The 26163-nt window shown below is 38.2% G+C and overlaps 2 protein-coding genes across 2 annotated transcripts; both read left to right on the forward strand.

The window, feature by feature from the left end:
* The first annotated feature begins 295 nt into the window (after positions 1-295).
* Positions 296-1181, forward strand: LOC138894739 (uncharacterized). Its single transcript, XM_070179467.1, has 2 exons — positions 296-599; positions 937-1181. Exons 1-2 carry the CDS (start codon positions 296-298, stop codon positions 1179-1181), a joined length of 549 nt encoding a protein of 182 aa, XP_070035568.1.
* A 20602-nt stretch (positions 1182-21783) lies between these two features.
* Positions 21784-24432, forward strand: LOC104106215 (exocyst complex component EXO70A1-like). The gene is made up of 2 exons (XM_009614712.4): positions 21784-24133; positions 24276-24432. The coding sequence occupies exon 1, from the start codon at positions 22131-22133 to the stop codon at positions 23919-23921; it is 1791 nt and encodes a 596-aa protein (XP_009613007.2). The 5' UTR covers positions 21784-22130; the 3' UTR covers positions 23922-24133; positions 24276-24432.
* Positions 24433-26163: the final 1731 nt, after the last annotated feature.

The raw sequence follows: 26163 nt of genomic DNA on the forward strand, positions 1-26163 counted from the left end.
TTAGGGTGTACCACTGTTATTTGTGAAGAAGAAAGATGGAACTATGCGAATGTGTATTGATTACCGCTAGTTGAATAAAGTTATCATCAAGAACAAGTACATGTTGCCGCATATCGATGATTTGTTTGATGAGTTGCAGGGTGCTAGGGTATTATCTAAGATCGACTTGAAGTTAGAGTATCATCAGTTGAAGATTCAGGACTCAGATATTCTAAAGACTACTTTGCGTACTAGATATGGTCATTATGAGTTTCTAGTGATGTCCTTCGGCTTGACCAATGCCCCAACAGCGTTTATGGATTTGATGAACAGGGTGTTCAGGCCTTATATTGATTCGTTCGTCATTGTCTTCATTGATAACATCTTGATCTACGCACGTAGCTTGGGGGAGCATGAGCAGCATTTGAGAGTAGTGCTCCAGACTTTGCGGGAACAAAAATTCTATGCTAAGTTCTCCAAGTGTGAGTTTTGGTTAGATTCTGTGGCATTCTTGGGATATGTTGTATCATGTGAGAGTATTAAGTGGACCCCAAGACGATTGAGGAAGTTCATAGTTGGCCTCGTCCCACTTCGGTGGCTGAGATCAGGAGTTTCTTGCGGTTAGTAGGTTATTATCGCCGATTTGTGGAGGGCTTTTCATCCATTGCATCACCTTTGACTAGATTGACCTAGAAGGGTTCTCCGTTCTGTTAGTCTGATGATTGTGAGGCGAGCTTTCAAAAGTTCAAGACGGCCTTGACTACAACACCAGTTCTACTATTGCCTTCCAGTTAGGGGATGTATACTGTGTATTGCGATGCTTCACGCGTTAGCTTGGGTTGTGTATTGATGCAAGAAGGACGAGTTATTGCATATGCTTCACGTCAGCTGAAGCCCCATGAGAAAAATTATCTTGTGCACTATTTGGAGTTGGCAGCGATTGTTCATGCTCTTAAGATTTGGAGGCATTATCTATATGGGGTGCCTTGGTTTACACTGATCACCGCAGTTTGCAGCAATTGTTCAAGCAAAGGGATCTTAATTTGAGGCAGCGCAGATGGCTTGAGTTGTTGAAGGACTATGACATCACCATTCTTTATCATCCGGGAAAAGTGAACGTGGTCGCGGATTCCTTAAGCAGGAAGGCAGAGAGTATGGGTAGCTTGGCATTTATTTCAGCAGAAGAGAGGCCACTAGCTTGAGACATTCAGTCCTTGGCTAACAGACTTGTGAGGTTGGATATTTCAGAGCCCAGCCGAGTTCTTGCATGTGTTGTTGCCCAGTCTTCACTATTGGAGAAGATCAAGGCTCGATAGTTTGATGATCCGCAATTGGCAGTTCTTAGAGAGGCGGTACTACAGGGTATTGCCAAGGAGGTTTCTATTGGCGAGGATGGTGTCCTGTGACTCCATGGTCGTCTATGTGTTGCTAATGTCGATGGCTTAAGGGAGAGGATTCTAGAGGAGGCAAACAGTTCTCGGTATTCCATTCATCCAGGTGCTACGAAAATGTATCGGAACCTGAGACAACATTATTGGTGGTGGTGGATGAAGAAAGACATAGTCGAGTATGTATCTAGGTGCCTAAATTGCCAGCAGGTTAAGTATGAGCACTAGAGGCTAGGTGGCTTACTCAAGCAGATGACTATACTGGAGTGGAAATAGGAACGCATTACTATGGGATTCGTCGTTGGGTTGCCGCGGACCTTGCGGAAGTTCGATGTAGTTGGGTTCATTGTTGACAGGTTGACCAAGTCAGCACACTTCATTCCAGTTACAACTACTTATACTTCAGAGAGGTTGGCCCATATTTATATTCGGGAGATAGTTCGGCTGCACGGTGTGCCTGTTTCCATCATATGAGACAGAGGCCCTCAGTTCACTTCGCATTTCTAGAGAGTCGTACAGAGTGAGTTGGGGACCCGTGTAGAGCTCAGCATTGCGTTTTATCCACAGACCGACGAACAGTCAGAGCGGACAGTTCAGATTTTGGAGGACATGCTCAGAGCATGTGTGATTGACTTTGGGGGACAGTGGGATCAGTTCTTACCTTTGGCCGAGTTTGCTTACAACAATAGTTATCAGTCCACCATCGAGATGGCTCCATTTGAGGCTTTATATGGTCGGCGATGTCGTTCTCCCATCGGGTGGTTTGAGCCTGCCGAGGCTAAGTTATATGGTACTGATTTGGTGAGGGATGCCTTGGAAAAGGTAAAGTTGATTCAGGAGAGACTTTGCACAGCACAGTCCAGACAGAAGAGATACCCAAATCAGAAGGCATGTGATGTATCATTTATGGTAGGCGAGAAGGTTCTCTTGAAAGTCTCATCAATGAAGGGCATTATGAGATTCGGGAAGAAGGGAAAGTTGAGCCCAAGATTTATAGGCCCATTTGAGGTGTTTAGGCGGGTTGGGGAGGTTGCTTATGAGCTTGCTTTACCTCCCAGCCTATCAGGGGTTCATCTGATTTGTCATGTGTCTATGCTCCGAAGGTATCACGCCGACTTGTCACATGTGTTAGACTTCAGCACTATTCAGCTAGATGAGAGCTTGGGTTATGAGGAGGAGCCAGTTGCCATTGTTGCAAGACAGGATCGCCAGTTGAGATCCAAGAGGATTTTTGCGAGAAAGGTTTAGTGGAGGGGCCAACCATTCGATGAGGCAACCTCGGAGTCCGATGAGGACATGCAAAGCAGATATCCACACTTATTCAGCACCTCATGTATGAATCTAAACTCGTTCGAGGATGAATGTTTGTTTAAGAGGTGGAGAATGTAACGACCCGACCAGTCATTTTGATTCCTAGAACCTCGTTCCCCTAAATAAGACTTCCCGTACATGCTTTTGCTATTTTATGACTTGCGTCAATGGTAGTTCGGGATTTGGAAGGGTTCGGGTTAAAATCGGAACACTTGGTTCCTTAAGGTTGGCTTAAAAGGCCAAGTTTGACTTTGGTCAATATTTTGAGTAGACGACCTCGGAATCAGAATTTGACGGTTCTAATAGGTTCGTATGATGATTTCGGGATTGGGAGTATATTCGGATCGGGTTTTGGACAACCCGGTTGCATTTTGGCGCCTAATAGTGAGAGTTGGTTCTTGAAGGTTTTAGAAGTTCTTTAAATTTGGTTGGGAGTGGGTTTTGATGATATCGAGGTCCAAACGGAATTTCGAGACTGGGAATAGTTCCGTAATGTCATTTAAGACTTACACGCAAAATTTGGCGACATTCCGAGTAGTTTAAGTACATTTCGGCGCATTGGAAGTGAATTGAAGAACTTGAAGTTCTTAAGTTTAGATCAATTGGTTTTGGGGTGTGATTCTTAGTTTTGATGTTGTTTCGGGCATTCCGAGAGTTCGAGCGAGTCCGTTTTATGATTCCAAACTGGTTGGTATGTTCGGGCGAGGCCCCGGGGTCCCCGAGTGTCAATCGAACAAGGCTCGGACCAAGATGAGAATTTGGAACAACAGCTAAAGCATCAGGTCTATCATAACCGCACCTGCGCTTGGCCAGCCACAGGTGCGAGCCAAGCCTCATAGAAGCGGCCAAGGAAGGGCAGCCCAGGTTCCGCAGGTGCGGCCCATCCTCTGCAGAAATGGAAACCCATCTGCAGAAGCGACGCCAGCCGACCCAGGGGAGTTCCGCAGAAGCGAACTTTTGTCCGCAGAAGCAAAGGTGCAGGTGCGGAAATCGCTGAAGGCAGTGAACTTCATTTAACACGGGACTTAGGCATTTTTCTCCCATTCTTCACACATTTGGGCGATTTTAGAGCTTCAAAAAGGGAAACTTCGACCTAGCTATTGAGGGTAAGTAATTCCTACCTTAATGTGAGTTTAATACATAGATTATGGGTAGATTTCAACATGAAAATTGGTAGAAATCATGGGTTTAGATGAAAAACCTAGGGTTTAATAAAGAAAATAAGATTTTACCACGAAAATGATTATAAAGCTTAGTGAAAACCATATATTTATGTTTCTAAGGTTATGGGTAACAACTTTCTTCAAATATTTCCGGGTATGTGGGCCATGTGGTGAATTTTAGAAATCTTGCAATTTGGGTTGGGTAATCACTCTAATAGTGGAGATATGAACTTTTGAGCATAGAGTGATTGATTTATGTAATGTTTGACTAGTTTCGAGTCGTTTGGCATCAAATTTGGAGGTTTGAGCGCATTCTTTAATTAGGAAGTAGGCTTTGAGACGAGGTAAGTGTCTGCTCTAAACCTTGTAAGAGGGAATTTACCCCATAGGTGAACTTAATTAATATGTGTTGTTATTTGTGGGGGGGCTATGTAAACACGAAGTGACGAGAGTCCGTACGTAGCTACTATTCATGTTTATGTCCGGGTAGTTTTAGGTTTACACCATGCTCTGTGGATACCTTTATTTGATTATATTTGTTAATTGTATCAAATGGAACTAAGTCGAGGATTTTAAGGATTTAAAAGCTTCAAGTTGAATTGTCTTTACTTTGAAAAGGAATCAAGAAAGAGTTACAATTTATTGAAATATTTGACCGCGTCACATGTATGATCCGCGAGCGGGGTAATTCTTTCTACTACTCTCATGGGAGCGGGTCGTTCGCCTCGGCAGGTTAATAGATGCATTTATGGTTTGTCTCGTTCGACCCTCGACAGTGCACAGTTTACATTTATGTTAGATCGGGTCGAACGTTCTCGGTGGAATTTTGTGCATGATAATAGAACTGGAAGTCCTTTTTTGTTTAATTTGTATAAATTCATTATTTGAAAGATTATTTGTTTTAAATGAAGGAAGTGATTTCGGGTTCTTAAATATGGAGATGAATTGTTCAGTTATTTCTTGTTCTGAGTTTTATTGTTATATATATCATGCTTAATTATAATTTCATATTATCATATTGTTGGCCCTTAGTAAGTGTCGGAGTCGACCCCTCGTCACTACTTCATCGAGGTTAGACTAGATACTTACTGGGTACATATTGTTTATATAGTCACGCTAAACTTTTGTACTTAATTGTACAGGATCTGAGGCAGGTGCATCTGGTTATCAGTCTGGTGCGAGATTTGATCCCCATATCGAGACTTCACGGTGAGCTGCCTTCCGAGTCGTTCTGCACCAGCAGGAGTCTCCCTTATATTTTATTTTATGTCTATTTCCTTTCAGACAGTAGGCTAGTGTTCTTTTGTATATTCTACTAGATTGCCCACATACTTGTGACACCAGGTCTTGGCACACACACTAGTAGACTCATGATTTTGGATTTGTTTACATGATTATGATTTGTACTCGTTTACTTCCATTTAAATATGTCACGTTTTCAAATTTCTAACTCTTTTTAACAAATGAGGAAATGTTATCCACTTAGTAATTTATTTAAACGGGAAACCATTAGTTTGATCAGTGTTGGCTTGCCTAACAATGGTGTTGGGCGCCATCACGGCCTATGATGGAATTGGGTCATAACACCAGTATTACTGAAAAGGAAATGTAATCGGGGGCTGGTACCATGTATTACTGATAAAATGTTGAATCCCCTGAAAAGGTTCTGCCTAGGTTAAACTACGAAAAACAAGCCTAGGCAAAGAGTACTTCTACCCGGAAATATGAGCTGAATCCCCCTAGGAGAAAAGGTTCTACATAGGTTAAGCAACGAAAAGCAAGCGTGGGCAAAGAGTACTTCTACCAGGAACTTTGAGTTGGATCCCCCTAGGCGAAACGGTTCTACCTGAGTTAAGCTACGAAAAGCAAGCTCGGACGAAGAGTAACGCTACCCGGAACTATGAGCTGGATCCCCTTAGGCGGAAAGGTTCTACCTGGGTTAAGCTACGTAAAATAGCCTGAGCGAAGAGTACTTCTACCCGGAAATATGAGATAGATCCCCCTAGGCGAAAAGGTTCTACCTAGATTAAGCTACGTAAAACAAGCCTGAGCGAAGAGTACTCCTACCCGAAAATATGAGCTGGATCCCCTAGGCAAAAAGGTTATACCTGGGTTAATCTACGAAAAGCAAGCTTGGGCAAAAAGTACTTCTACCTAGAAATATGAGTTGGATCCCCCTAGGCGAAAAGGTTTTACCTGGGTTAAGGTACGAAAAGCAAGCCTAGACGAAGAGTACTTCTGCCCGAAAATATGAGCTGGATCACTCTAGGCGAAAAAGTTCTACCTGGGTTAAGCTACGAAAAGCAAGCCTGGGCGAAGAGTACTTCTACCCGAAAATATAAGCTGGATCCCCCTAGGCAAAAAGGTTCTACCTGGGTTAAGCTACGAAAAGTAAGCCTAGGCGAAGAGTACTTCTACCCGAAAATATGAGATGGATCCCCCTAGGCGAAAAGGTTCTACCTGGGTTAAGCTACGAAAAGCAAGCCTGGGCGAAGAGTACTTCTACCCGGAAATATGAGTTGGATGCCCGTAGGCGAAAAAGTTCTACCTAGGTTAAGCTACGAAAAGCAATCCTGGGCAAAGAGTACTTTTACCCGGAATATGAGCAGGATCCCCCTAGGCGAAAAGGTTCTACATAGGTTAAGCTACGAAAAGCAAGCTTGGGCAAAGAGTACTTATACCTGGAACTATGTGTTGGATCCCTCTAGGTGAAACGGTTCTATATGAGTTAAGCTACGAAAAAGCAAACCAGGTGAAGAGGAACGTTACCCGGAACTATGGGCTGGATCCCCTTAGGCAAAAAGGTTCTACTCGGGATAAGCTACGTAAAAGATCCTGAGCGAAGAGTACTTCTACCCGGAAATATGAGATGGATCCCCCTAGGAGAAAAGGTTCTACCTGGGTTAAGCTACGTAAAACAAGCCTGAGCGAAGAGTACTCCTACCTGAAATATGAGCTGGATTCCACTATGCGAAAAGGTTCTACCTGGGTTAAGCTACGAAAAGCAAGCTTGGGAGAAAAGGTTCTACCAGGGTTAAGCTACATAAAAGAGCCTGAGCGAAGAGTACTTCTACCCGGAAATATGAGCTGGATCCCCCTAGGCGAAAAGGTTCTACCTGGGTTAAGCTACGAAAAGCAAGACTGGGCGAAGAGTACTTCTACCCGGAAATATGAGCTAGATCTCCCTAGGCGAAAAGGTTCTACCTGGGTTAAGCTACGAAAAGCAAGCCTGGGCGAAGAGTATTTCTACCCGAAAATATGAGCTGGATCCCCCTAGGTGAAAAAGTTCTACCTGGGTTAAGCTACAAAATCATGCTTTCTTTCTTTCTTTTTTTAATTTTTTTTTTTTGTTTTTCGCTCTTTGTTTTTCTTTGTTATTTTTGTCACTCATTTCTTTCTTTTTCTTTCTTCTCTTTTTTTTACTCGATTTATTTAATGGCTATGATCGAAGCTGATGGGGATTGCCTACGTATCATGACGCCGCATGAATCAGATCATTACGTAGTTCAGGAAGATCGGGAATAGACTAACCCATTTTTCTTTTTCTTTATAAAGACTTTTAAAAATAAAATTGAGTTTTTTTTTTCTTTTTATGAAATTTTTGAATTTTTGTTGCAGAAGGAATTCTAAAGAATGAAGAAAATTTGAAAAAAAAATTTCGAACGAAAGAATTCAAAAAAGAAGAAAAATATTTTTGGATTTAGTAATTTTTAATTTTTTTTTTTTGAATTTTCTAAGGAGAGAATTCTAAGAAGGAATTAAAGAAAGGAAAAAATATTTTTGGATTTTTTGAAAATTAGGGACCGGAACCGATGAGGTTTGCCTACGTATCTCACATCCGGTGAGAATCTGCCAAAATTTGTGATTTAATGGCGGTTCGAGGTTGATATTCGATATCATACCCGCTAATTTCAACGACCCATTTGGCCAACCGGTCCGAGAGATCGGTTTTTGTGCATAATATTTCTCAGTGGGTAAGAGGTTACGACACACATGGGGTGGCATTGAAAGTACGGTTTTAACTTTTTGGAGGAGCTTAGCAAAGCGAGTGCCAATTTTTCCAGGTGAGGATACCTTGTTTCGGCCTCGCGTAGAGTTCTACTAACATAGTAAATAGGAAATTGCGTACCTTCCTCTTCTCAGACTAAGACTCCACTTACCGCAACATCGGATACCACCAAGTAAAGGTACAACTGCTCATCCGCCTTCGGAGTATGGAGCAAGGGTGGATTCAAAAAGTACCGTTTGAGGTCTTCCAAAGCTTGCTGGCACTCCGGGGTCAAAAGTTATTCTTCTTCTTCAATAGTAAGAAGAACCGATGGCTTTTGTCTGAGGACCTTGATATAAACCGGCCCAGGGCGACTATGTTCCCGGTTAGCCTCTGAACGGCCTTGACACTGTCCATCATGATGATATCTTCTATAGCTTTGATTTTATCGAGATTGATCTTGATCCCTCAGTTGGACACCATGAATCCAAGAAATTTTCCAGATCCGACCCCGAATGCGCATTTTTCGGGTTCAGCTTCATATTGTATCTCTTCAATATGTCAAAGTTTTCCTAAATGTTTCAAATAGTCCTCTGCTCGGAGGGACTTGACTAGCATATCGTCAATATAAACCTCCATTGATTTTCCTATCCGTTCTTCGAACATTCGGTTTACTAGGCATTGATAAGTGGCTCTGGCATTTTTTTAACCCGAATGGCATTACATTATAACAATAGGTGACGAATTTAGTGATAAAGGAAGTCTTTTCTTGGTCGCCCAGGTCCATCCGGATTTGGTTGTACCCAGAATAAGCATCGAGAAAGCTGAGTATCTCCTGCCCGGTCATCGCATCGATCATGCGATCGATGTTAGGCAAAGTAAAAGAGTCTTTAGGGCATGCCGTGTTCAAGTCTTTGTAATCTATGCTCATTCTTAATTTATTTCCTTTTTAGGCACTACCACTACGTTAGCTAACCAGTCTGTGTATTTATCTTCCCGAATGGAACCTATTTTAAGGAGTTTAGATACCTCGTCTTTGATGAATGCATGCTTGACTTCGGACTGAGGCCTCCTCTTCTGTTTAACCAGGTGGAACTTCAGATCCAAACTCAGCTTATGAGTGGTTATCTCTGGCGGGATCCCTGACATATCAAGATAAGACCATGTAAAACAAGATATGTTAGTTTTAAGGAAACTAATGAGTTCGTTGCTGAGCTCGGGGGTCAACCCCGTGCCCAGGTATAACTTTCAATCTGGTAGGTGTTTGGTTAATATGACTTATTCCAGTATTTCGACCGTAGATTTGGTGGCATCGGTATCATCGGGAGCTATGAACCATCTAGGAACTCCGTAATCATCTTCCTCGTCGACTTCTCGTCCCTCCGGTTCGACCGGGACTGGCATCGGTGATTGCTATTTAACTTTGGCCTTTCTTGCCAGCTCCGCGCTCTTTAATGTCAAAATGGCAGGTACTGGGAGTACTTCATCGACTGTGAAGATCTCCTTTGTGGCCGGATGCTCTCCATACACTGTCTTGAGCCCTCCCGGTGTAGGGAACTTCAATGCCTGGTTCAAGGTCGAAGGTATCGCCCTCATGTTGTGAACCCATGGTCTTTCGAATAGAGCGTTATATCTCATATCCCCCTCGATCACATAGTACTTTGTTTCCTGGATGGTTCCGGTGGTGTTCACGAGTAAGGTTATCTCCCCTTTAGTGGTTTCGCATGCCATGTTGAATATGTTTCACACCCGGACTGATGGCACTATTTGGTCTTGTAAACCCAACTATTCTACGACCCTTGATTTTATGATATTGGTCGAGCTACCTGAATCAATCAACACACGCTTAACTCGAGATTTATTGATAAGTACAGATATTACCAGTGTGTCATTATGAGGTTGCACGATGCCATCGGCATCCTCGTCGTTGAATGAAATGGTTCCCACTAGGATATAATCTCGGGTGCGTTTCTCCCTCGTGATAGATACTTTAGTGCATTTTATCATCGGCCCTTGAGGGATATCGACCCCTCCAATAATCATGTTGATGACGTGCTGAGGTTCTTCTTGTTCGGTCTATTTGTTAGAGTCCCTGTTCCTGAAGTGATATTTGGCTCGATCACTCAGAAATTCCCGGAGATACTCGTTATTGAGTAACCGGGCCACTTCTTATCTTAACTGTCGGCAATCCTCGATTATATGGCCATGAGTGCCATAATACTTACACATCAAGTTAGGGTCTTTCTAGGTAGGGTTGGACTGCAATGGTCGAGGCCACGTTGTATCCTTGATGGGCCTGATGGCATATATGATGCTGGCAGCATCGACATTGAAGTTATATTACGATAACCTTGGTGCCTCCCAGGCCCCGAGTGGCCTATCGAAACTGTTTTTCCTTATGAGTCCCCGTCTATTGTGGCCTCGATAGTTCCTTTTCTTGTTTCTTGTAGGGTTACGCCCAGATCCGTTACTCCTTCGATCTTTGCTATACAGTTGATACCGGTTTCTGTTCGGTCTTGGTTCATGGCTGACGACTCTCTTAGACCTGTCATTAGTTCTGATGGGATAAACGGACCCAGAGGGCACCCCGAGCTGATCATCCTCGATTCTGATTTTTGACTGGTACCTTTTATGGATGTCGGCTTAGTTACCGCCGGGTACTCTATCAAATTTTGTTTTAACTGCAGTGAAGCCAAGGAGCTTCGGAGGTTAAGTCCTCGAGTGAACTCCTAAACGGCCCAATCATCCGCAACTGGAGGCAAGTCCATCTGTTCCATTTGAAACCTCAATACGAACTCCTTGAGCATTTCGTTGTCTCTTTGTTTTACCTTGAAAAGATCCGATTTTCTCGTCTCGATCTTGATGTCCCCGACGTGAGCTTTTATAAAGGCATCTGCAAGCATAGCAAACAAGTCAATAGAATTTGGGGGTAAGTTATGATGCAATATCATTGCTCCTTTTGACAGGGTTTCTCCGAACCTTTTTACCAAAAATGATTCGATTTCGTCTTCTTCTAAGTCATTTCCCTTGTTGGCACACATGTAGGAGGTCACGTGCTCATTTGGATCCGTGGTTCCGTTATACTTCGGAATATCGGGCATACGAAACTTCTTCGGGATTGGCTTCGGTGACGCGCTCGGAGGAAAAGGCTTTTGAAAAAATTTCTTGGAGTCCAGACATTTCAATATCGGGGGCGCTCTTAGGATTTGATCGACTTTGGAGTTATAAATCTCCACTTTTTGTCGTTGACCTCAATTTTCTTTTCCCCCGATTCAACCCGCTTTATCAGTTCCTCAAGCATTCTCATTATTTCAGGGTTGGTCCCGGGCTCAGCTCCACCCGGCCTTTCTGTGCCCGGGATGGTTCAGGCTCAACTCTGCTGGGGGTGCGGTTTTGATGTTGCAGTTGTGCTATCGCCGCCTGTTGGGCTTGTAATATTTCGAAGATCACCCGCATATCGATCCCGTCGCCTTCACCTTCGGGCGTACCTTGAGTCATTGGTCAGGCTCCTCCATGAACGTTGTTCTTAGGTCGGTCGGCAGATTGGCATCGATGGCGACATATGAGTTGGCATCGATTGGGTATGCAACCGGGATTCCGTTGGGATCAGCAGGGGGCACTTCGTTGCTAGGTACTATATTATTGTTTTCGCCATGATGACCAGACTCAGCATCAACGTTCAGGTGAGCAGGCTAAGAGTTTGACATTTTTAGGTTGACCTGAAATTAAAATCTCAAAGAACAAGCGTAAAATAGAGTGTGTTATGAAAATTTGTATCAAACTACCACTATTATCCTTAGCCCCACGGTTGGCGCCAAACTGTTTACCCTTAAAAATAGATAATAATTGAATTTACATACGATTTTAAGGATATGTGGATTAATCCAATACAAGTGATTAATAACGTTAGATAAGCAAATTATAGATAAAATAAATAGCCAAACCAGCTGTAGTATTGAGTCCGAGCTCGGATAAGAGCTTAACAATTAGTCTTCCTTCGATTTGGAGCCAAAATATATGTGTAAAGCAATGAACAAGAATAAGAACTTTGAGATAACTTACAAGCAGAGAAAACAAATATATATTGCTTTAATATGCATGTTACAGTGTGTTTCTTGAATAAAAATCACTCTCTTTATATAGTAGTAGAGTTTCATCCCTATTATAACTCTAAAAAGGGTAAAAATCTTCTTTATCGTTAATCACTGATCTACTGTCGATACGGGCCGAGATCTACATCGTGATATCCGGTTGGGCACGGATATCACGACCCTTTGTTCATCGTGTGCGGACGTTTGCAAATGCTTTCCGAGGTCTTGGAGCTCGAACCAGATCCGGGGGGCGTGGTCTCGATGGCTCTGGTGGCAGGTGCTTCGTTCAGACCTTGGTACAATAGGTTCCAAGTTTCGATTCTGATTTCTTGTAGTTATGTCCTTGCTTCGTTTGCCCCACCAGAAAATTGGGGTGCTCATTGGCCCCATTTTTACCCGTATAAATACATCAAGTGCAACTTTGCAGTAGTTTATGTTAAACAACTAGTTTTAGTAGAAGTGTTAGTCTCCCGGTGATGGCGGAGCCGCTCTTATCCAAGCTTTGCTGAAAAATTATATTGCGTAGATAGATTAAAAAAATTATGTATATCTGTATATATTGAATCGCATTAATTTATTCGTATATTTATTTTTTTATATTTTAAATCTCTTTGATAAAAATCTTAGCTCTACCTCTCCAATGGCACTAGCAGATTTTTCCTCGTATATATTTAAAAAATAATGTATGGAAGCCCTTTCATTTCCACCCCCCCCCCAGGACTATCAACTAACAGCCAAGCAATACATTAAATTGAGCCTATATATGGGGCCTCGTTTGGAATGCCATCATTTTTTAGCCTCAAGGTCATCTCGAATCAAATAATGGTACTTAGGTGGCAAAAATGGAGAGCATCTCCGATTTTCTAATTTTCCTCTCTTCCCCAAAAAATGCCACGTAAAATATTCTCTGTTATAAGGTACAGTCATCAAATAATGTCCCATTTAAAACTCAAGTTAGTATGAGGAGAAAGAAAACAGTAATGTAGAAAATTCGGGTAAGAAATGGAAACTTCAATTTAATTTGTGATTCTATGGGGCAGTTTTTTAAAAAGCGAGGATGTGAAGCGTGACGTTTTACTTAATACGAGACGAGACGAAAATTCTATGAATTTTTGATTTTTTAAATTTATGAATTAATAATATATCATTATAACAAAAAAATATAAAAAATACATTAAAAGTTCATAAAAATTAAAAAAATTAAAGAAACTCATATAAAATAAAACATCTAGCATGTTTCACAAGTATAAATAATATAATACTGTCAAAGTTACTATGAAGTATAAATTTATTACAATGTCTTAACTTTCAAACGATTAAAAATCTTAATTTCTTAAAAATATTTTATCAAACTGTATATTTTACCTCCTTAAAAGTAAATACTTAATAAATTTTGTCAACACTGTAATTTAAAATATTACTCCTTTATAAGAAATATAAAATTATTTTTAAAGAGTAAAATAATAAATATATGATAATTTAGTGAGACATAGAATTAAGACATGGAGATCTATCAAGTAAAAATATAAATTTTGGTTATCTCTTTTCAAAAAAAAATATTCTATGATATTCACCCTCATGATGCTCTCAATTAGTAAATATGCAATACTATGGTTTGTTATTTGAGTTATTCATATTTTTCATATTCCTATAGATAAAAAGAACTTTTAATTATTCATTTGTTGAATAATTTTGAGCGTCAACAGTGCTAATTAGTGAATTCAACATATGATTTGCATAAGAACTGTTGGGCAAGTCCCGAGCGTTGAGCGTTAGGCGTTTTTAGGACGCACAATCGGACGCTTGGAGGCGTAAATCTCACAGAACTAAGTCACACACATGAATTTTAAGGTATTTTGATAATGCCCTGTCCCGAAACGAGCCCCGAGTCGAGTCTCAGAAAAGCCTTTGTTGGAGGGTTAATTAAGAAGACGCATTAGTCAACGGTGAGATCCCTGATGATTGGTGAAATTAGACAGCAGTAACAGTTGGAGATGGAAAAACTAAAGAGGCTCACACATCAAGGATCACAAACCTGGCAAACAACAACATCCCACCCTGATTGGAGATTGGAAAGAACACATTTTTAATTTGCATCTTAACAAATTTAATTCCGTTTGTTTCTTTAATGTTTTTATCAGCGAATATTGTGGTACCTTTCAACCAAGACATGTCACCCCTTAATATAATAAAGGGGAAAAGTCTAAATTTACTCTTGTATTTTGTTATTTGCCCTCTGTTAGAATTTTGGTTTATCCATGTCATCGTAATTATAATTTTTGCTCGAAATCGCCCTTAATCACTAACAGACCAATATTATATAGGAAAAAGATTTTAGATTTGCCCTTGTAATTTGCGAAAGATCTAACTTTGCCTTCTGTTGAAAGAGACGGTACAAATAATTCACTCGTTTTTACTGCTCATTCTTTCTTTCGCTTTAACCACATCCGATGTTAGCAACCGTGTAAACATTTAATTTCAAAATATAGCCAGCTAAAGTGCAAATCTAAATAATTAGGGATCAATTAATACATATTAGAATAGGAAAAAGGTCAAAAATTGTCCTTGTACTTTTTCGATAAGGTCTAACTTTGTCCCCGGTTAGAAAGTTTAGTTCATCCATGTCCCCGCTAGTCCGCTGCAAGTGATTAGGGACAATTTTGAGCTAAAATTGTAACGGTGAGGACACGAATGAGCCAAACTTTGGAATAGAAGGCAAAATCAAACTTTTTTGCAAAGTACAAAGGCAAAATTGGACCTATGAAATAACAGTAAGAATGACGTTAACAAGAAGTGACAATTACTTATAACAATACATTTAGTTTTTTTATTAAATTATGTATTTCATTGCAAAGCCCCCAAGGCCAATTGTGGCTCTGAAAGGTTTAAAGACTTTAGCTGGAACGACACAGAGAAAAAAAAAAGAAGCAATTAAATTAACTAAATTAAAGTAATGAGACGGGACACGTCTTTGAGATGATGAATTTACTACTGCTAATTGGAGTTGTTAAATTTTGGCTCACTCTGCATTCGTGTAATTCCAGATTTGCCTGTGTTAATATATTCTTTTGGTGTCAGTAAATTGTTGCCTCCCATTACCAGTGCCAGCTACTATGGGCGAATGTAGTAGTAAACGTGCAGTCGGGGACACAAACACTGTTTTTTTTCCCGGTAAACAACTGCATTATATTAAATCATAACTGATGGATTATTATAAGCAGCGGAAGCAATCCCAGTATTAAAATTATATGTAATCTAGACAACTAGCATAAACGAGATTTTACGGGTTACCTCTTGAATCGTGAACAAAGCTCCTCTATCACGTGAGCCTCCAATTCCACAACAACTCAATGAAATCCCCACCACCCGCACGATCACGATCTCCGATCGTTCCACGGTTTTCTACTGTGTTACCCAAATAATATCCGAAAATAGCAATTTCGTGTGGGCGAAATTTCTAGGAAAAAGGCTGAAAATTTCGGCCACCTTCTATTACTTCCTGTGGAAAACCTTATGTATTTATAGCACAAGTTTTAAGGGTTAAAACCATTTTTCAAAACATGTTAGGTTTTCCTTTCCACCAGAAAAAAGATTCCTTTATTTCCTATTATTTAGGCAAAGCAGGGACCACAGAATTTAATTAACAAGGCTTCTAATTATGGAATTAATTTTTAATTTTCAAAATTAATATCCACCATAATTGATTACGAATTATTCCACTAAAAATTCATAATTGCACTCCTTATTCAATTTCGAAATTCATCCATTAAATCTTATTTAACTCCCTATGTTAAGATTCAGAAACTAATCAATTAAATTAAATTACTGACGATTTAATTTATTGATTATTTCCTTTAGACTTTTGCTTAAATTATTTCATGTGTCGGATACAAAATTCACCGGTCGGGTTTACACATAAAACTTATAAGCTTTCATAAAGGTGTATCATCAATCTCTAAACCAAGACATGGATTCCATCAACTAACTATTACTTCGCCAATGTACATTATTATTATCCAATTTACCAGGCATATTGACTCACGAAATAATCTCGCCTTTTAATAAATCAAAATAATAATAATATACATAGCTAATAATAATTATATCAAGATTAAGAGTATAAGTACATTTAATGGCCCTAGAGAGTTTATTTTATTAAGTCAGTATAAAATATTTATCTCTACTTGGTCCGTTCAATACATACAAAATGTACTAGCACAAGAAGTTGGAATTAAATTATTTTCATAATCAAGATAAATTATATTTAATCTTATGCTACAATCATCTATGATGGTTTGTCCAATTCCATCATTAGATTGTGAACTCAAACTTTATACTTATAAGAACCGATGATTTAATCCTCCGTGTATAAGTTAAACTCTATACACTAAAGCATCTACTACTATATAAGCAAAGGACACAACACCGACTAATATATGATCTATTTAAAATTTTATTAAAACTGAATAAATAATTATTTCATAATAAATACTATATATATCTAAACCAAATTCATTATTAATAGTATATATCCCAACAATCTCCCACTTAGACTTTTAACCATGACAATTGTTAGAATATACTATATCCAAATGCATGGTTAATAGTATATGCTCCAACAATCGCCCACTTAGACTCATAACCATGCATCTACAACTTTCTCTGGCATTCTTTTATATGACTATTAAAAGTTTTCACCAAATAAAGTTTTGTTAAAGAATCTTGCCAAGTTATTTCTATGCAATCTTTGTCTAGTAGTTCTTTGTCATCACTATCTAGTTTGGTATTAAACTTTTCAGGGATCCTGTTACCGAAATTATTCCAATTAAGAGTGTATACCAAACTATGATTTTTCTTAGTATTCTCCCACTACGATGAAGTACTACTAATATTGCCTTCATTACCTTACGCTATTGAAATATTAGCATCTTCTTTTGTAACATATAGACCACATTCTTTACATCTGATAATATATGAACTTTTGAACAACCATTCTGTAATGCTCTTTCTAATGCCTTCCGAATTGCTAGTGCTTCAGCGGTTATGGCCTTCCCTACAAATTGAATAAGGGGCGCCAAGAGCATGAAGCAGATGACCACAACTATTCATAGCCGCCATTCCAATATGCTTGCCTTTTCCCTGTCCATTTTATAAATAATAAAAGAAACTATGTATTCCTATTATTATTATTACAAGAGAAGGATAATTTCTTCAAACTCAAACATCCCAAACTTGCACAGAATTATTAATCTGTCCATGGGCAACAAGCACTTCGATAATATATATTCCTCCTCTAACTTACACATGCACTAATACCTTGAAGTTCCAATTTTGCTAATTAGTACATATATCTGTAAATCCAGCTTTTTAAATTGTTTTACTCCCACAGTCCCACGCTGCCACATAGTATTCGTCTTTGGGTTGGTCTCCAACTTTCTGTTCCATGAATTGTTTGGAGATTGATTAATAACTTCTGCGTAGATCATGCAGCACGTGCATGTAATTATTAAGACTTATTCTCATTAACTTCAAGTTGACTTCATTAAATTCTTCATTTCTTAATCTTCTTTTGCACTAATTTACTTTCGTTTGCACCTAATCTCATATACTTAGGTAATGTAATCTTCCCAAAATATAGGTAATTAAAGATCGAAAGTGAATCATTAAGTAGTGAACATCGAAATCGACCCTTAAACGAGTTATATATAACTTTGTACACCCTAAAGTACAATCATTAGTGTAATTTTGAAACACTAGAAACTAGTTACTACTTACTATTATCTCTTATCGTGTGCCCTTCTCCAACATATATGCATCTAATAGAGAAAGGATTTTTCAAATTAAAACCCGAATTACACTTATTTTTTTCTTGTTTTCACATTAACCAATTATTGGCAACTCATGAGTTTTATCTACACATGCATACGTGTTACATATAATTAAGGTGATCTCATGCACGCTGCTATAAGGAAGTAATTCTCTGAAGTTAATACTCATATAATAGCATGATACTACTCTTTTAGTATGGGAAAAGTTAGATAATTTTGTTGTTTTGCACAAGCTTTTAGAAATTTTTATGAAGAAGTTCGAAGATGAAAACAAAAACATATATAACCTACTCCATTAAAGACTTCGATGTTTACGGGCAATGAAATAGTCGAAACTAAATTTTTTTAGAAGGTCAACATAACAAATTAAATGTTAGTTTGAATTACTGCACTTAATTCCTCTCAACATGAAAAAGTTACTAGTTACTTCTAGATTGTATAACGTAAAATTAAAATTCTGTACTTTGTCTTTCGAAGCCTCATTTGACATCAATTATGGATTCCTTTTCCGGCGTAGTTCACAATATTGAATGCAACTTAGATTTTCTTTCATTTACCTTTTAACTATTCAATTTGTGCTAATTTGTTGTTTATGGCTTCATTTCTTTCTCGCCTATTTCTTAGTCTAATAATTAATGTGAAAATATTTCATTGATGATCATTTTAAATAAGTAAAAAGAAGAGCAATGTTGATTCGTGTAAACAAAAATGTTAAATATTGTAAACAACACGACAACAATAAATAGTTGGAATTGGGTAAATGTACTTTTACTAATATCAACCCATTAAAACTTGATATAGATGGTGTAACCTGATATAAATAAAGTTTACAAATGTAAATTAAATTATTTCAAAAATCAAAGCTGTTTGGGATAAAGGTTTTATGACTCAATCAAAATGGGGTAAAAGCTTACTCGTATATGTGTTTACGTTAAATTAATAGATACAAAATAAATTTATTTTATGTATATACTTTCAGTTTAATTTTAATTTGGCAAAGTTAAATTGTTTGACTTCTGACTTATGTGGTAGTGACTCTCGTGATGGACAAGATGCAGAAAGCGAGACTGAGATGGTTCAAACATATGAAGAGGAGACAGATGCCCCGATGAGCTAGAAGGGGTGAAAGGTTTGGCTACGGTGGGGCCAAGGAGAGGTAGAGGTACGCCGAAAAAGTATGGGTAGAGGTGATTAGGCCTCATTTTTTTTTTTTTTTTAATATTAAGACATCTGAATCTGAATACACATCTGAATATCAAGATGTGTATTATGATTAAGACATCTGAATTTGAATACACATCTGAATATTAAGATGTGTATTAAGATCTGAATACTAAATGATTAACACTATTTGATTTTTAACATGTGAATGTACAAAAAAAATCTTTATTTAGAAATTAATAAACATATAAATTCAAATGAAATACTAATTAATATAATATTTTATGGTAGTTGTTGATGGCGATGGCTAACAGTGGTGCTTGTGAATGTCGACTAAAGGCAGTGGTTGGTGGTAGTTTGGTTGATGGTGGTGGTTCAAGGTAGTAACTAGTGGTAATTGGTAGTGGTGATTATTATGATTGAGGATAGTGGTGGTGGGTTGGTGATAGTTAGTAATGGCAGGTGGTGGTGGTAATTGTGATTGAGGAATGTGGTGGTGGGTGGTGGTAGTTTATAATGATGGACAGTGCCGGCTATGATTGTTGATGGTGATGGGGTGGTGGTAGTTAAGGCGGATGAGTCTTGGTTGTGGTTGAAAATAATGATGGTGAGAGTGGTGGGGATGGTGGGTGGTGGTAGTCGATAATGGTGGCTATGATTGAGGATGATAATAGTGGTGGTGGCGGTTCAGTATGGTGGTTGTGGGTGGCATTGTGGTAGACTGGTAGTTGGTAATGGTAGGCGGTGGCGGCAGTCAATAATGAATGTGGATAATAGCATCTTAATGAAATTAAGTCTTTGTTATAGATTTTAATCATATAGACTTATTCAGACCCACTAAGTGGTTGTGAAGAGAAAAAAAAATTAATGATTAAGATCTGAATAATTAAGATTCAAACTTTAATAAGCGCACTTAATGTGTGAGATTTGAATGGTTAAGATTCAGACCTTTATTAAGTGCAAACAAATGAGAGCAAGACATGACACACCTTCAGCTTGATGAGGACATGATCTCCTTGATAGGAGGGAGTGTATGTCGAGGATTAGGATAGTAGGTTAGTGAGTAGTCGAACGTAATTTTTTTTCCGTACCTGTACTGCCTTTCTATACTTGTAGCACTAGTATATTCTTGTATTTCCTATTCTTGGATTTTAATACTACCTGTCGTTTCTTTTGCTTCAGTTATCTTATTTTTCTAGTTGAGGTTACTATTTCTCTTTACATGAATTCTTCTATTTACTACCTTTCTTGAGCCGAGGATATCAAAAACAGTTCTCTATCTTCACAAATTAGTGATAAGGTCTAGATCAAAAATAATTCTCTTTCTTCACAAATTAGTGATAAGGTCTCCATAGACCTCACTTATAAGAATGTTGTTGTCAGGCCGGCTGGAGCCTAAGGCCACTAAGGCAATGGCCTTAGGCTCCTAAAATACTTAGGGGCCCAAAATCTATAAATAATATATACTCATATAATGTTTAATAATTATGTGTTATTGAAAGAATTTTTAAATTATTTGGTTAAAATAGTTATAGCTAAAAGTTTTGCCCATCTTAAATTATAGTTACGAGTTATTTCCTATTTTTAATTTATCCCAACTTAAATCGATCTTCTTACAATGTTAGTTTAGAAGAAAAAAAATTCTTTGAGTGCTTTTGTAGATAATTTTCAAGCTACTTTGACAAGTAATTATTAAAATTCGTCACTAATATTGAATGACTCTTGAAACATAGTAGTTACTACAATATTATTTATTTCAACTTAGATTTAGAATTAAAAGTACTAAGAGTCTGTGTAAGTAGAAGCATAGTCTAATTGGCAAACTCAATCAGGTAAAAAGTATTAATTCAATTATTGTTAACAATTTTTATATCAGTTGCCTCGGTTGAAATTTTTTTTTAAAACTAAATCAATAAAGCCCAACATGATAACACAAGAGAGATTAAACAAATTGGTTAGACATTGACAATAATTAAAACTGATTATAACTTCTTTAGATTTCGATAAATTAGAAGAGGAAAAAATTTAAAAAAATTAAGGTATCGCTTTCTATTTTCGCCTCAGGTCCCATATTATGAGCTGCCACTGGTTCTTGTGTGCAAAAGGTCTGGTAAGTTGGAGTAGGGGTGGGCGTTCGGTCGGTTCGGTTCGGTTATTTGGTTTTCAGTTTTGTAAAGGTAGTAACCGAAACCGAACTGAAATAAGTTCGGTTCGGTTCGGTTTTCTAATTTCGGTTCGGGTTTTTTCAGATCGGTTTTCGATTTCAACATTATCATATTGGGCTCCTTCTATGTAATAATAGGACTGGCGAATTTGTTATTTTTTTCCAAAATTTCGGACTTCTTGAACATACTGTTTTTATAAAATAAAAAAAATAGACTAAACTTTGCACATTATTATGGATCATAAAATTCAAACATAGTGTAAATTATAACTCTGTGTGAAATCCTCCCGTTATACTATCATATATGCTGTGAAAGTTTTAATAGAGTGAAAGTCTTTAAGATTAGGAAGCTGATGGACTTACTTAATTGGGTTGGGTCTTTGATGGATTGGACTTAATAGTATTAATTTATTATTTATGGGATTAGCCTATATATAACTTAAAGAATTTATATGCTAATAATTTAATTTTTTGATTAAACGAATTAAATAAATTAATAACCGAAAACCGAACCGAAAAATTAAAATTTTAAAATTTTAAATGGAAACCGACGGAAAAAATCAAATAACTGAAATCAAAATTAAAAAAAATTCGATTCGATCGGTTTGTTCGATCTGACCGAAATATGCCCACCCCTAAGTTGAATTCAAAATATTGTGATGCAAAGTGAAATTATCTCTTCTTGTTGTCCAGTAAAAAGAGAGAGACGCATACATAGGACAAAGTTCCACGCCCCAATCCACATTACTTTTCTTTATCCTCTAAAACCACTTGAATCGGCGATCGGAATATCCAAATGATTCCTTCGCCGGTGAAGCCATTATTTTTTTGGCAGAAGTCTATTTTCAAACAGTAGAATAAATTATTTTTTAATTGAAAAGTACAACTTATTATTAATATCACTACAAATAGAAATTGATGAGAAGAAGAAAAAACTCTCAAATTCAACCTCGCCTCCATTTTTGAATTTTCATTACAATCACTCAGTCTTCATCCAAATTCTTCTCTAAGCGCACAAACTTTATTCGAGATTCCGAATTTCAAAGTTGGGATACTTATGGAACCACCGGAGAACGACGTCGTCGCATTCGAGTCAGCTGAGAAGATAATCCTCCGGTGGGATTCCACGGCGTCGGAAGATGCTCGTGAGAAGATGATCTTCGCCGGCAATCGCTACGAGATCGATCGGTACCTGCAAGCCGTCGATGAAATCCAACGGTCAATGGAGTCCGCTACACTTTCCGACGACCAGAGCAAAGCCAATAGTGCAATCCAGATCGCCATGGCTCGGCTTGAAGACGAGTTTCGCAACATACTCATAGCTCACACAACTCCTATGGAAGCTGAATCTCTTACTGACACCAGTAACGAAGACTACAACGACAATGAGGTTGACTCGCCGTTGACCAAGGAGTTGGAGCATCAAGAGAGTAACAGCAGCGGAAGCTATCGATCTACAAATAGCATCCGTGAAATCGATCTCATGCCGTCCGATGCAATTTACGATCTTCGATGCATCGCCGAGCGAATGATTTCCGCTGGGTACCTCCGGGAGTGTATTCAGGTGTATGGCAGTGTACGGAAGTCTGCAGTGGACTCAAGCTTCCGGAAACTCGGAATAGAGAAACTGAGCATCGGAGATATCCAGAGATTAGAATGGGAAACCCTAGAAACTAAGATCCGACGGTGGATACGAGCTGCAAAAGTATGCGTTCGGATACTTTTTGCTAGCGAAAAGAAGCTCTGTGAGCAAATCTTCGAAGGCTTAGGCACTGCAACGGACGATGCTTGTTTCACTGAGACAATCAAAGGTCCAGCTATTCAGCTCTTCAATTTTGCGGAAGCCATTAGCATTAGTCGGCGATCGCCGGAGAAATTGTTTAAGATATTGGATCTTCATGATGCTTTATCGGATTTACTGCTTGATATTGAGATTGTTTTCGATTCAAAATCTTCGGAGTCAATTAGGGTTCAGGCTGTAGAGATATTATCTAGGTTAGCGGAGGCCGCAAGAGGGATATTATCAGAATTTGAAAATGCAGTGCTTCGAGAACCTTCCAAGGTTCCTGTCCCTGGAGGGACAATTCATCCCTTGACTAGGTATGTCATGAACTACATAAGTTTAATCTCGGACTACAACCAGACTATGCTTGAATTGATTGTCTCTAAGCCGTCAACAGGTTCAAGGTATTCTAGTGATCCTAACACCCCTGATATGGATTTTGGTGAGCTAGAATCACAGACCCCTTTGGCGCTTCATTTGATCTGGATTACTGTGATTTTGCAATTCAATCTTGAAGGTAAGTCTAAGTACTATAAAGATACTTCTTTGGCACATTTATTTGTGATGAACAATGTACATTATATTGTTGAGAAGATTAAAGGCTCACCTGAGTTAAGGGAGATGATAGGGGATGATTATTTAAAGAAATTAACGGGGAAATTCAGGCAAGCAGCTATTAACTACCAGAGATCAACCTGGGTGAGGGTTTTGTATTGTTTGCGAGATGAGGGTTTACATGTTAAAGGCAGTTTTTCATCTGGGGTGTCTAAGAGTGCGTTGAGAGAGCGGTTTAAGACGTTCAATGCTATGTTTGAAGAGGTTCATAGGACTCAGTCCACATGGTTGATCCCGGATACTCAGCTCCGGGAGGAGCTGCGTATTTCTATATCCGAGAAGTTGATCCCAGCCTATCGATCATTTCTCGGAAGGTTCAGGAGTCATATTGAGAGCGGAAGGCATCCGGAAAACTACATCAAGTATTCTGGTGAAGACATTGAGACTGCTGTCTTGGATTTCTTTGAGGGATATCAAGTTTCACAACACATAAGAAGAAGATCTCAGTGAAAGGATAAAGTTTCACTAATTAAAATTTTAGGACATTCTTTGAATTTTTTTGTGGAGTCATTTAGGAGCTGAGGTTCTGGCATTCTGGTTTTTATGGAGTTTGTGTATTGTCCCACGGTATTCCTGTATGATGTGCTGCGCGCTGCAGAAAATTTTCGGAAGATTAGCTGTATCTATGATAGTCTTGGCCTCTGCCTGAATGCTCCTGTCCTGTAAGCCACGGTGTTGTTGTATTTCTTCCATATTTTAGATTTTTTTTCTATTTGTCCATATCTGAAATTGTTGTATTTGGTTTTACTCTGAAATTTTCAAGCCATTGAATCATTGAGTCCAGAGTTTCATTTATCCTTGTAGGTCACCCTCTTAAGCCCATGCCATTTTATCAGGTGCTTAATTAGTTTGAACATTGAAGGCAACATTCTTAAGGACATTATCCCTAACAACTGAAGTCTTTGGAGCAAACTAGACTTCGGAACTCCATTAACAATGTCATAATTTATGAGTAATATTTCCTTGCTGTTTTCTTCGTACTGTTTATAGGTTAAGTTTTTGTCAGTGGAATGGAAAGAAATCTTCACAACTTCACTTTGGTTGTTTAATTCTCTCAAACATGAATGCACCTTGTCTCAAAATGAAAAGAACATGGACCCTTGGTGCTATTTTTGGCATCTTGCAAGCTAGAGATTTAACTCCTAACACGCCTATTTAATATAAAGTAAAAAAGAAGAACGGAATTTTGGACATTTGCTACAATCAGAACATAGTAAAACTGGATAATCCCTGCTTGCTCACAAGGAGCATAGTGTTAATGAACTCTCTGAAGTACATTTGATTGCTTGTCTCCAAATGTATCATCTATTGCAGTCCTGATTGAAGTGAGCAAAATTTGAAAGTCAAGACTAATAGCTTTGCGTTCTCCAATCCTAGAAGCACTTTTTTTTTAAATGAAAGTTGAAATGTTTGGCCAAGATTTTTGGAAGAAAAAAAAGTGTTTTTGAGGAGAAGCAAAAGCAGAAAAAAGTAGTTCTCTCCAACAATACTAAAAAGCACTTTTGAGAAAAATATGCAGTTTTTAAAAGTTTGGTCAAACAGTAATTGCTGCTTAGAAGTGTTTTTCAAATTAATTAGCCAAACATAAACTGTTTCTCAATAAAAGTACTGTTGGTACTTTTGAGAAAAAAAAACAAGCTTGGCCAAACAGGTTATAAGTTGTATTATATCTTTTTGCAGTTCCAATCTTCCCATACCTCTTCTCTCGATGTATTTCCTGACTCTATTTTATTTTCAGTCTCTATACTGTCTGCCCTGAAAACGTTGGGTTATAACACAGCATTATTACATTCGCTTTTTTAAAAATTTATTTTCATTCCATTATGTACCTTTTAGACTAAGAGGGTAGTTCTTTTCTATTAGCTGGGTGAGGACATGACCCTTGATAGGAGGATGTGGAGGTGGAAGATTAGGTTAGAATGTTAGTAGATAGTCGAGTGTTTCCCTTTGTCTTACTTAGTTCGCTAGCATTAGTATTAGTATGATATCCTTTTATTCATAGATTTCTATCACTACCTAGGGTTTAACTACTTTCTTGACTTCAATCTTATTTTTATCTTGTTGTTGTTCCTACTTGTTGCCATTACTCTTTTTCATACTTTCTCCAGCCGAGGGTCTATCAGAAATAGCATCTCTGCCCTTCTAGGGTAGGGGTAAGGCTGCGTCTATGGTTGTCCAACGGGACGGGACGGGACGGGATGACATTTAGCCGGGACGGTGGCAGGACGGGACAAATGGGACGAAACGGTAGGCCCATCCCGTCCCGCTAACAAACGGGACGGGATGGGACGGGTTCACGGGCCTTAAGTGCCTTTTAAAAAAAAAAATATTTAAGCATTGAGTTTGGCAACGGATATTCTTTTTACAATGACTAAGTTTTTAAAGTTTGCAACATCTAATTTTTTGACTTATTTAATAAACTTAAAAATTAAACGGAAATTAGGAAATTAAGTAAAGAATTATAAAATATTAAAACAAAAGACTTGTAATGAAATATTCTAGTAATTATAAATTTATAATAGAGTTATAATTTATTTAATATAATTTCAAGCCATTAAGTAACTAAGTAAGAGTGTAAGACAATTCATAAAAAAAATTCAACGCTTAGAGCCTTTTATTTTATTAATAGAACTTTCAAATCTCACATACAAATATAATTCTTTTGAAGAACACCTAATTTACGCAGCCACCT

The sequence above is a fragment of the Nicotiana tomentosiformis genome, chromosome 6 (genome assembly GCF_000390325.3).
Source record: "Nicotiana tomentosiformis chromosome 6, ASM39032v3, whole genome shotgun sequence".
Taxonomy (NCBI): Eukaryota; Viridiplantae; Streptophyta; class Magnoliopsida; order Solanales; family Solanaceae; genus Nicotiana; species Nicotiana tomentosiformis.

Coding starts and splice junctions, on each gene's coding strand:
- LOC138894739 (XM_070179467.1), top strand. CDS start 296: ATGGATTTGATGAACAGGGTGTTCAGGCCTTATATTGATTCGTTCGTC. Junction 600..936: donor GAGATCAGGAGTTTCTTGCG/GTTAGTAGGTTA, acceptor CATGCTCTTAAG/ATTTGGAGGCATTATCTATA.
- LOC104106215 (XM_009614712.4), top strand. CDS start 22,131: ATGGAACCACCGGAGAACGACGTCGTCGCATTCGAGTCAGCTGAGAAG.